We start from the raw sequence: 12,440 nt of genomic DNA, 5'->3' as shown, positions 1-12,440 counted from the left end.
CCCTTAACTATATCATTTAAAGGTTTGACAAACTCCTATTTTTCAAGACAAATAATATAAATACTCTTAAAATATACTCTTTATATTTGTATTGTTACATTATTTTAAAATACTTACAAGAACATTTAGGGGAGAAATCATGGGACAAAAGGCACAATTGTTTTGCAGGGACATTAGATTTAGGGGTGCGGGTTTGAACCTACGACATTTAACTTGTTCATCTTTAAAGAATGAATTCCAGCCATTTGGCTACTTGACCAAAATAAATTAACAATTCTTCATTTCAAAAGCCATTGTCATTGATTTAGGTCTGACTTCAGCATTCTCATTGTCATGCAACTCACTATTTCCATTATTGTCACCCCTTACAACTGCAGCCTTGTCTTCAAGGTTGACTCAAGGAAGTTGACTTTTCAGCAAGTCTTCATCTTCCCACGTAGTATCTTCAGCTACTCTACCTTTCCATTTCACTAACCATTGTTGGACAACTTGTCCCCTTTCCTCAATTTCTCATGAAGCTAACAGCTTGGACATATGAAAAACAGCATGCACACGAGCAGCAGAATATGGCAAGTTCAGTTTATATGATACAACACCCACTCTTTCGAGTATTGGAAAGGGTCGTAGATAGGATTCCAAACACCGATTGACTACCTTAGTCTGCCCATTCGTATCTGGATGATATATGAACTCATTTGAACGGTTGTCCCCTGCAATCAAAATAGTTCCTTCCAAAACAAACTCATAAATATTGGATCGCCGTCACTTACTATAGATTGGGGAACTCCATGTAGACACACGACTTCCTTAGTGAACATCTCTGCAGCTTTTCGTGTCATATATGAATGTTTAAGTGTATGAAAACAGGTTATAAAATTATTCATAACATATATACAAGAAGAAAAAACATTATTTCTTTCTCTGTTAACAAAACTACATTGCAGACCTAACTAATCTGTTATACTACATTACATATATACAAGATGTTCCTGCTACACACTTCTTAAACTAGTTCACACCAATATCACATAGTTAGCCGTGTATAACGTAATGTTCGACATTGTTACAAAAATCGTTGTAATTTAACGATTCACCTGGACAAATTTCAACCACTTAGTCACATAATCTTTTAAGCCAAATCCCTTGCTAGGCCTTAAAATTTGCTTAAACAAAGCCATTTTCGGAACATTCCAATGCTCCACATGCCTGAAATTTTTTCATGAATTTAGACGGATTTCCAAAACGATGACACTAATTAACCGTGCATTAGTCACCACAATTGAACATTTTCTCACCTGCATACTTTTCCTGATTCTGCATCAAAATAATATTCTGTGTATCCAGTTGCTGCAACATATATTAAAATGGTTACAAAGCATACATGAATATAATTTAAGCTGTTTTCTTGTTTCTGCTAAATAAGCATTGTGTGATTGCTACATATTCTATCAAGAATCTGACTCATGTTAACTTGAACATGCAACTAATAGTATGCATAGATAGGGCTTGAAATTATGGATAGGGCTAGAAATTTACCGGAAAGAATAGGCCTCCAAGGAAAGGACAAGACACAACTGAATCGCCAGTGACCGATTCCTTTATCCTGTCATGGAAAAAAATGTATGAGTTTCTAGAATCGGTTGTATAGCAGAGATTTGAACTCTGTAAACTAAGCAGTTAAGGTTATTTACACAGTTGCAACAATACCATAGTTGCAATTTATTCTAAATTGGATGTACATCAATTTATTCTAGTCGCGAATTTAACCGCGACTACAATTTTTAAAACCGTTGCAAAACTATATTTGAAAAAGCAGTAGAGAAGTGTTAAAGGCTATCCTCACCTCAAAATCTTCCCATTTCATAAGATTCATATTTGACTTCTCCAAAAGGGATCCAAAATTAGTGCAGTTCCTTTTGAAACGCTCAAGTCCTTTGAAAGATCCTGCTGGATCCGCAAATTCACAGTCGTCTTCATATGCATTCAATGTGAGATCTCCTGAGGATTGAGAAGAATATATCAGTAATGGAATCATCTGATTATAATCAAAATATTAACTAGGAAATGGCAATTGTATCAGCTTCATTGTGTCAGTCATTACATAGGAAACAAACATTTGCAGCTAATCATGAGGACAGTCTTTCAGGGCGTGCAAAGCGGGGTACCGCACAGGTCCAAATACAAACACCAAAATGAAAGGGAAAAAATTGGCATCAACCCACATAAGATAAGAAAATGGGCATGATCAAACCTGTGACAAAGTAAGATCTTTGAAAGTCTTGTTTGATTGTATCCACAACAGAGACACGATCAACAGTTTCAAGAAGTCTCTGAGGAGAAGCTTCTTCTTCATCAGGTGAAGAACGGAAAGCAGAAGCAGCAATGCCTAGAAGCTCAGAACTATACCATGCTACCTTAAGAAAAGCATTGTTCTGTGGTTGAGACTCTTGCTTTTGGTTTGTTCCATTGCATCTAAATCTATGGATTCTGGTTTTATTTTGATGTTGTTTTGGTGCAAAGATTAAAGAAGTGTGGTGATTGTGATTGTGAGTTGTGTTGATTGAGGTAATGGAAGCAATAGCAGCCATTGCCATGAAAGTAGACAAGACAAGAGAACAAACGTTTGAGTGCTCAGAGAATCTTACAAACTTGAACTTGCCATGTTTGTGTTTGGTTAAATATCTAAGGTTCTAATTAATGGTAGCCACAAATAAACAATACAAATATTTTTAAAAGATAATTTAAATTTTTCTATAAAAATTATATCATATATTTCATAATATTTGTCATATTTACTAAGCAAATCATAAATAAACGAGATTATGTTATGTGTCTTTCCATAAATACTCTGTTTTTAGAGGTGTATCTACGAAATAATTTTTTTTTATTAAAAGTTGAATTGTTCCGTAGATGCGGTTACGGAACCTTTTATTAACATTGTTTAAACGATTCCGTAGATATATCTACAGAACAATTCAACGTTAAATGAAAAAAATGTGCTTCCGAATATACACTTCTGGATGTTCAAAATTCAGAAGATGAAGGAGAAAATTATGATAGTGATGCTGATTTTCCAACTCGAGGTACTAGAATCTTGAATGATTTTTATGTCAGGTGCAATATAACTTCATTAGAACCTACACGGTATGCTGAAGCTGCTAATATTGAGGGATGGAAAGCTTCCATGTAGGAGGAGATGAAGATGATAGAGAAAAATCAAACATGGAAGCTTGTAGACAAACCAAAGAATCAAAAGATTATTGGTGTTAAGTGGATTTATAGAACCAAACTCAATCCCGATGGTTCTATAAATAAGCTTAAGGCCAGATTGGTGGTAAAAGGCTATTTTCTGCAACACGGTGTTGATTTTTCAGACACTTTTGCACCTGTTGCAAGACATGATACAATTAGGTTGTTGGTTGCCTTAGCAGCAAAATTGGGATGGAAAATTTATCATTTTGATGTTAAACCAGCTTTTTTAAATGAAATTGCTTGATGAAGACATTTATGTCGACCAGCCTGAAGGTTTTATGGTTGCAGGAAGTGAAAATAAAGTTTACAAGCTTCACAAAGTCGTCTATGGCTTAAAACAAGCACCAAGAGCATGGTATAGCAAAATTGATGGTTATCTTTTGCAAAAAGGTTTTAAAAGAAGTGAAAATGAGGCTACTTTGTATGTGAAGAGGTTAAAGAATGAACTTTAACAAATAGTATCATTGTATGTCGATGATCTGTTGGTTATAGGGAATAAATTCAATTCTCTAAGTCAATTCAAGCAAGATATGGAGAATGAATTTGAGATGATAGATTTGGATGAAATGAAATATTTTTTTGGAATGGAGATCTTTCAGTCAAGTGCTGGAATCCTCATTTCTCAAAAAAAAATATATGCTTTAGAGGTATTAAAGAAGTTTCATATGGATAAATGCAAGTCTGTTTTCACATCTCTGGTTGTGAATGAAAAATTATTAAAGGATGATGGTGATAATAGTGCAGATGATTCTATTTATAGAAGTAAAATTGGAAGTTTGTTGTATCTTTCAGCGGCCAGGCCTGATATAATGTTTGTTGCTAGCTTACTTTCCAGGTTCATGCATTCTCCAAGTTAAGTTCATCTTGGTGCAGCTAAGAGAGTTTTGAGGTACATAAAAGGTACAGCTGAATTATGGTTTGTGTTTTTTGAAAAATAAGAGTGAAGACCTCCTAGGATATGCAGATAGTAACTGGGATGGAAGTGTAGATGATGCAAAAAGTACCTATGGTTATGTTTTCTCATTTGGTAGTGTTGTGTTCTCATGGAATTCAAAGAAACAATAATTTTTTTTCCAATCATCAGCTGAAGTGGAGGATATTTTTTCTGCTGCTGTTGCAGCAAATCAAACTATTTGGCTAAGGAAGATTTTAACAGATGTGGAAGGATTTCAAAACAAAACTACTGTCATATGGGTGGATAACAAATCTACTATAGTCATAGCTAAGAATCCAGTCCAGCATAGAAGAACCAAGCACATCAAGGTTAAATATCATGCTACTAGAGAAGCTGAAATGTCAAAAGAAATCAGTTTGGAGCATTGCAATTTAGAAAATCAGATTGCAAATACAATGACCAAAGCTCTTTCTAAAAGAAAGTTTGAAGAGTTGAGATCAATGCTTGGAGTATTCAAGAAAAATATCAAGGAGGAGTGTTATAAATTGATATTTTTCTAACATATCATTTACTTTGCGTGATATTTTTCTAACACATCAATTACTTTGCGTGTTGTTGTTATTTTACTTTACGTGTTATTCTTAGTATTATGATTAGATTCTTGTTTGTCAAGATAGTAAAAGTAGACCACACCTAATAATGTCTATTATTTAGAGTAGGTTTGCTTTGAATTTTATCTTCACCCCAACAAACAAGTTTATTGTTTGACTCTATATATTTTGTACTAGTATTTTTCAACTTTATGCAATTCAATAACATAACCTTTTCCTCCCAAAAACTTTATTATTTTGTGGTTTCTATTCATCTCTTCTACGCCACTTTACCATATTATCTATTTTTCTTACACCAATAATCTCTCACACAGTGGCGGATCCAGAAAATTTTTTTAATGGGGTGAAAAATAGTAGAATAAATTTTTCAATTCAAAAAATAAGAGTTTAATATTATAATTTTAAAATGTAAAGTTTAAATTTATCAATAATGATCATAAAATTACTACAAATGTCACTTTAATTAATAAATAAATATAAACAATAAATAAGTATATATCTGTTTACTATTTGAAAAAGAGAAGAGAGCAATTACTAAAAAAAAAAGTGAAAATGTAAAAATTAAAAAAGTAAAATATAAATTAAATAATATTGAGAACATTCTCTTTGACACATAAATTTTAATAAACTCCCTTTTATTAGTTAAAATCATATAGAGAGTGGAGAAAACATAGAAAAATGTATAATACAATATCTATTACTATAAAATAACATACAAATATTGTTTGAAACATCCCAAAACAATGACAAAACCACCGAAACAAACAAAATTCCTAGGAAGCCAAAACCAAATTCGCATGAATCACAAAATTCCTAGGAATCACCAAACCATCAACTTGTTGAATTTCAAATCACTCTTCTCACTCTCTCTTCACAATCCCACCCTCCCACCATGTCTTGGTTACGATCAATCCTCCGAACAACCACCCTCCCTCAATCATCTTCTCTCCTAACCCACCTCCGTCGCATGAGCAACCTTCCAGAAAACACCGTCTATTCAGGCCCAACCCCACAAACCCAAAGGGTCACACTCTCACAACTGCGACAGAAACATAAAAACTCACAACCCATTACAATGGTCACTGCTTATGATTACCCTTCTGCTGTTCACGTCGATATGGCAAACATTGATATTTGTCTTGTGGGAGATTCTGCTTCCATGGTTGTTCATGGCCATGATACTACTCTGCCTATTACGTTGGATGAAATGCTTGTTCATTGTAGGGCTGTTTCTCGTGGTGCCAAAACTCCTCTTCTTGTTGGGGATTTGCCGTTTGGAACGTATGAGTGTAGCTCTAAACAGGTATGTTCTGTTTTTCTTTTTGTTAAAAGATTTGATTTTTCATCTTTCTTGAGTTTTGGGTTGTTGGGAAACTTGTGAAAATACAAATTCTGAATCTAATTATCTGATATTGATCCAACGAATGAGATTTCTGGATTACGTGGCTGCGTTCTTCTTGTTAAGCTTTGTTTCTTTGGGACTTAAAATGGAACATCCTTTGATTGTTGTTAGTTGGAATTGAAATGTGGAAAGAAAATGATTGGAATTAATAACTTGGGAGGTGTATATTTGTTTAATTGTTTTAACTTTCTAACTATATGAAGTGGTTTTTAAGTGTTGTTGTTTTGATTATAAGCAGGCGGTCGATACGGCAGTTCGGATTTTGAAAGAAGGGCGAATGGATGCCATAAAATTGGAAGGAGGTTCACCTTCAAGAATCGTTGCAGCAAAATCTATTGTTGAAGCCGGAATAGCTGTAATCGGACATGTTGGTCTTACACCACAAGCCATTAGTGTTTTAGGTGGATTTAGGCCTCAGGGACGAAATGTTGCTAGTGCCGTCAAGGTTGATATCTCTATTCTCTCATGCATGATGCGCAACTATTTTTGTATTTGTAAACAAAATTGTTTCCCTAAACGGAATGAATCTGTGTAGGTTGTCGAGACAGCCTTGGCTTTGCAAGAAGCAGGGTGTTTTGCTGTTGTTCTTGAATGTGTTCCTGCACCGGTCGCTGCCGCAACAACAGCAGCGCTTCAAATTCCGACGATTGGAATCGGGGCTGGACCCTATTGCAGTGGACAGGTCAGTTGGCATAGTCTCACTTAAAATCATTTTCACTTTAATCTGTGTTGGGTCGGTCCATTCAAAGCTTTATGGTTTTAGATGGAAATCGCTATTGAGGCACTATAGCGACGCGGATATTTCTAATTTAGTTTTATTATTCATCATGCAGGTGCTTGTTTACCATGATCTTCTTGGTATGTTACAACACCCTCACCATGCAAAGGTATATGATAATCTTGTTTTTCTTTCAAATTTTATAGGATGCAATGATTCAATGCTGAAGTTGAGATGACCCTATTTTTTGCAGGTTACTCCAAAGTTTTCTAAACAGTACGCTCGTGTCGGAGATGTCATCAATAAAGCGTTACTCGAGTATAAGGAAGATGTGACGAATGGTTCATTTCCTGATGCTAAACACAGTCCCTACAAAATCAGTGAAGCTGATGCTAATGGTTTCGTAAATGAGCTGCAAAAGTTAGGTTTCGACAAAGCAGTATCCGCGGCGTCTGAAGCAGTCCAGAAGATGGTTACAAAATCAACAAAGTGACAATATAGTAAAGCTACAAAATCCTCCATTTTTCATTGATGTTCTTCGTCGTCTTCAATGACAGAATAAATCGAAGAACTTAAGTGAACATGATTTGAGCAGGACAGACAAATAGATTGATAGATAGATTTATATTCCATCGCTCAAATTCATGAAATTTTCTTGATACGTATGGAGACTTATTTTTGTCATCCCATGTAACAAAAAGAAATGTTATTTTGAAGCATTAGATTCAAACCAAAATGTTGAAAACCGATTTTGATTTGTTCTTTTTAAATTTTGGTGCTTGATGAATGATCTAAGCCGTCCCGAATTTGTCACAAATTGTGCAATGCATAATGATCTGCTATTGCAAACAAACAACAAGTTAACATCATGTTTATTTTCTGATATGTTTTGATTTAGTCTGTATTGTGAAGCAAACTCTTCGTGCCTCTATGTTATTTACCTTCTTTATATACAGGTGATGCATTCAAAAGCTTTTGAGGCCTTATGTATTTTGTTAGTAAACTTCCCGATCCTCTCGCTCTCCCAATCAAGATTCCGCTCTCTTCTCCGATCTCTTAAATGCCGATTCCATCTCTCGCAGCTCCAGCTCCAGCTCCGGTTCTGCTTCACATTCCGTCAACTCACCTGTCTACGATAAACCTGTTTACGATTATGACAGGCTCTTGCACCACAGCAGAGGGACCACCGCGTTTGACAATCTTCTCGGCGGATTCGGTAATTCCGAGAAAACCATGAAGAATGAGAATGGCGTGGATGATTTTGATGATCTGAGGATCCCTGGATTTGGGAACAGTAAGCCCTCCTCTCGTCAAAGGTGTGGCGACTGTGCGTATCTTCTTATCATACCTTGATTTTACTGTACTCTATCCACATTATGAAATGCATTGCGGTTTCGAGGATAGTTTATTTGTTTTTATTGTTTTGCTTGCAATTGAAGTAACAGTAGCGAATGTTGAGTAGTAAGACTTGAGGTTGTGGTTTATGGATCAGTAGGAAAGCTTGTAAAAGTAACATGTCAAACTGTTTGACTAGAACTATGGGAATGAGTGCAAAATGCTGAAAGCTTTTGGCAAAATATTGGTTAGTTATTGGCTCCATTGGCGAATCAAGGCATGATAGAATAATAATAGCCCGATGATTGTGTTTAAAACTTATATGGTAGAGACATATCATTGGTTATAGTCTTCCTGGAATTTTGAGTTGTCATGTATCTATGGATACCATGCACTCACTGTCTATCTGCTGGTTATCCTCACAGGCCAGCAATGTCATCAGTAGGTTATTGTCTGAAAGATTCTTTTATACCTTCTGAAATTGATCTGTGTTTGGATCTCAAAAGTTACTACAATCACTATTCGGGTTGGTGGACAACGCTTCACCCCGGTTGGTCCTTCTCTTTTCTAGCAAGGCCTTCTTCTCAGCAGCCGACACGGGGCAATCCTCTCTGCAGAAAGTTAGCAAAAATAACAACACAAGTCAAAACACTCGAAAAATGGCACTTACTCAAATAGTCGGTTAAGTTTTTTTTCCATTTTCCACATAATATATCACCAACCTCGTTCTCATAATGTAAACCGCTTCCATGAACTCGATGAACTCTCTCTGTCTCCATTAGCTTATCACAGTTTAAATTGTCATTGGCATGAGGTCATTTGCCTAGTACAGTGGGAATTAATACTCGCTGATATCTTCAAAAATAACCATTGAACACTCTCTTTTCCCCTATACTCACAAATCAATCCTTCCAATTTTTATAAGGTTGTCTTTATTTTACTGTTGCAGTCATGTTGCAACTTTGGTTGTTAGTAAGTTGTTGTAAGGTCGGAGATTGCTTGGCGTCCCTGCAATGCAAGATTTGCATAGCACTCTACTTTGTTGGTGTTCGCCGGTGAGTTGCAAGTCTCAGCTTCGACATCTGGGAAGGGTTGTCTAATTAGGATGCAAGAGCCCAACTTGCTTACCTTTTGGGGGGAATATGTGTCTTGTTGCGAAGAGGTACATGATGTGCTCTTAGCGTTTTCCTAACAATGGTCTTCGTGTTTTATGGCTTGGCAGATTGAAGATCGTCAGCTACCATACTTAGCCGATATATTTGTTTGCTTTATTTGGAATTTGTTGCAGTAGTGTATTAATTTGCGCATTGTATTGAGTGTGTTACTTGTGTGTCCCACGGTGGTCTCATAGTCTACGAGACCGGAGAGATGCAACCGTATCTTTGTATTGCATTCCGCATCATAGAGGATCATTCCTCGGCCAAGGGTTAGATCCCCGTGCCTACCCATGAGGCTTAGCTCGAATCAAGGTGGACGTCTCCAGACTCCACCGCCTACGCCCTTGGACTAGCTAGACCGAAAGGGGGTGCACCAGGTACACATGAATGTGTTTAGTCTGTATTAGATACACATAAATGTATTGATCCTGTATCAGAAGCACGGTCATGCGAGAAATACGTTTAAGCCATGTCATATATGCAGAAATCCATTTTTATCTATATCAGGTATGCAATCATGCGAGAGACGCGTTGAAGACGTATCAAATATGCAGAAATGCGTTTATTTTGTATCGGTTTATGCATATTCTTGAATGATTATTGCATTGACGTCAATTAAATCTTCGTTCCTATTATTTAAAACACACAGACAACAACAAAAAATATCGCTTTTAAAAATGTTAACTTTTCTAGATTCTTGAAATTGAATATAAAATATCTCATTAACTTGAAAGGTGATTCTATTAACTTTTAAAATGAGTCTTTCAATATGTTATCAGGTAATATAAAGAAAAAGTCAAATTCATACTTAAAATAAGTAACATAGATAAGTGATTCAAGTTAACTTGGACTTTACATATTTTACACTATCCATACTTTATCTATGAAAAGTCTAACTCCATCAAGCTTATTCTCACCCTATCACTTCCTTTAATCCAAGCCTCGGTGTCAAGATGGAATCAAAGTCTTAGTGCTAAGCATAATACTATTGAAATTGGAATATTACCCAACAATTATGGACTTTTCTATCTCATAGTCAAACAATATTAATCATTGCTACCAAAAGTCAACATAAAAGTGCTCTCCAACCAACTTTATAAACTCAACAAACATAAACAACTTAGATGGACAAGAAAAAGTCAAAGCAAAAGTGTTAGGTAAATTAATTTCATAATCCATTATTAATTCAACTAACTATAAAAGATTACATTGACAAACAAAAGATGTTGAAAAATGAATTGTTTGTACATTACCAAAAGTATGGCTAACAATCACTATGACATAAAGATATACATGCCTAATCTAAATTTAACATTATCACTATACTTTTGGGTAGAACTTTTCTTCCCCTTCACAAAGCATTGTTGGTTAATATTCCTCCAAAATGTACCAATTCCTCTAACCTCCAAAAACAAAAACAAAACCAAGAAATTATATTCTAACTTAAATTGAATATATGTCTGGTGACCAACACACGTTGATATCTGATACAATACTGACACGTGAAATTTTACGAATATCAACATGTCAGTGTCATATCTGATGTTCGTGCATGATAGGTGGTGGGACTAGGGAGTATTATTGGCCACCACAAGCAGGAAGTGCAATACTAGCTGCAAAAGGGTCACCAAAACAGTCACCACCACCAGATGAAGCTACTGTTTTTCCAGCAAATCCTGTCAATTCATCTAAACCTTCAAAGAAATCATCTGTTACAACCATATCAGATACCTCAAATTCATTTTCCTCATCATCATTCATCAAATCTTCCAAATCCTCTCTACTTTCCGACTTCGAAGGAGTAGCCTCTTCCTCTTCAGCTTCCGATGTCAACGGAGAAGCTTGTTTTGTAAAAGGCTGAGAAGAGTCTTCAGCCGTGACAGTTTGCGGTGACGAAGGCTTCTGTCGCGTCGAACCGGCTAGAGAATTCCTATGAGTTGGAGCAGGATGACTATGTTCGCCAGTGTATGTTACTATGAACATTGTTGGGTCTGATTTGTTCCTCTCAACTTGTTTTCTAGCTAAACACCCTTTTGAACTGCTACATCTATAATATCCTCTGTAAATTCACAAACAAAAAACAAAGTTTAGTTAAGCCATATTCTAGAAAGCAGGTTTACAAAACTGTCTCTCGTTAAATCAGCTCAGTTAAAAGCTGTACAGAGACATCAGATGCAATAGCGCAGAGACATCAGATGCAATAGCGCAAGTTTGAATCTGTGAAATTCAACTTATTCACTGAAATTTCAACCACTAAACTACTAGACCGAAAAAAGAAAGCTTATGAAAATAAGCTATAAAAACAGCTTAATTATAAGTGATTTTTGGAAAATCTTTCAAATAGTCTTTAAAAAGACTAACCTTGGATATGGTGAACCTTTGATGGGTTTTTGACCATATTTCCTCCATGCCCATATGTCAGATGAAAGATTCTCAGCTTGTACTTCACAAACCTTCTTATGCTGAATCTTTCTATAATTTAACAAAAACATGCATTCACACACAAATCATCAATAAAAAAAATGATTTTTAAGAATCAATATGGAATGAACAATAAAAAAAAAAAGCTAACTTTACCTTCTTTTAGATCTTGGTGTTGTAGCAGAACCGCTATGATGAGGCTGCTTATTATTATTAAGCAGCTGTTGTTTTGTTTGACCTGTTGATTTTGGTGATGGTGATGAATAAGAGAATGAATTTGAAGAGAGAGGTTGTGATTTGATGAAGAAAGGTTTACAAAGTTCATGCAATTCTACAGAACTTGTTGATTGTTCATAAGGGTTTGAAATTGATAAAACTTGGCCTGATTGTTCAGCAGGGTAAATAGAGAAATAAGATGAAGAAGGTATAGTAGTAGTAGTACTGGTTGTTGTTGTTGTTGCGGCGGCGGTGGCGGTGGTGGAGGTGGTGGTGGAGGTTGAGGTGGTGCAGCCTCTGACAACAGCATATAGATCCCAATCTGAGTCCATAACCGTTAGAGACAAGGTCTGAAAGTGTCTGTTTTTGTACAATGATGTTTTTTGAGGAGAGAGAAAGAGAGAGAGAGAAGGCGCTGACTTTTTAGAGAGAG

The 12,440-nt window shown here is 35.8% G+C and overlaps 3 protein-coding genes across 4 annotated transcripts; 1 reads left to right on the top strand and 2 right to left on the bottom strand.

Annotated features, from left to right (window-relative positions):
- Positions 1–74: 74 nt before the first annotated feature.
- Positions 75–2,661, bottom strand: LOC131627483 (uncharacterized). The gene is made up of 6 exons (XM_058898338.1): positions 2,252–2,661; positions 1,844–1,998; positions 1,537–1,603; positions 1,296–1,347; positions 1,095–1,206; positions 75–710 (listed from the first exon to the last, which is right to left on the bottom strand). Exons 1-6 carry the CDS (start codon positions 2,592–2,594, stop codon positions 651–653), a joined length of 789 nt encoding a protein of 262 aa, XP_058754321.1. The 5' UTR covers positions 2,595–2,661; the 3' UTR covers positions 75–650.
- Positions 2,662–5,485: 2,824 nt separating this feature from the next.
- LOC131627455 (3-methyl-2-oxobutanoate hydroxymethyltransferase 1, mitochondrial-like) lies at positions 5,486–9,043 on the top strand. Of its 2 annotated transcripts, XM_058898310.1 has the most exons (6): positions 5,486–6,061; positions 6,399–6,605; positions 6,696–6,842; positions 6,994–7,047; positions 7,132–7,378; positions 7,967–9,043. In XM_058898310.1, exons 1-5 carry the CDS (start codon positions 5,651–5,653, stop codon positions 7,369–7,371), a joined length of 1,059 nt encoding a protein of 352 aa, XP_058754293.1. In that variant the 5' UTR covers positions 5,486–5,650; the 3' UTR covers positions 7,372–7,378; positions 7,967–9,043. The 2 variants fall into 2 exon arrangements, with proteins under 2 accessions (XP_058754293.1, XP_058754292.1); XM_058898309.1 differs by lacking the exon at positions 7,967–9,043 and having other exon boundaries at positions 7,132–7,831.
- Positions 9,044–10,215: 1,172 nt separating this feature from the next.
- On the bottom strand, positions 10,216–12,440 carry LOC131627454 (WRKY transcription factor 22-like). Its single transcript, XM_058898308.1, has 3 exons — positions 11,948–12,440; positions 11,732–11,842; positions 10,216–11,429 (listed from the first exon to the last, which is right to left on the bottom strand). Exons 1-3 carry the CDS (start codon positions 12,337–12,339, stop codon positions 10,949–10,951), a joined length of 984 nt encoding a protein of 327 aa, XP_058754291.1. The 5' UTR covers positions 12,340–12,440; the 3' UTR covers positions 10,216–10,948.

Source organism: Vicia villosa, unplaced genomic scaffold (assembly GCF_029867415.1).
Source record: "Vicia villosa cultivar HV-30 ecotype Madison, WI unplaced genomic scaffold, Vvil1.0 ctg.000364F_1_1, whole genome shotgun sequence".
NCBI lineage: Eukaryota > Viridiplantae > Streptophyta > Magnoliopsida > Fabales > Fabaceae > Vicia > Vicia villosa.
This window is presented reverse-complemented; position numbering and strand designations above follow the sequence as displayed.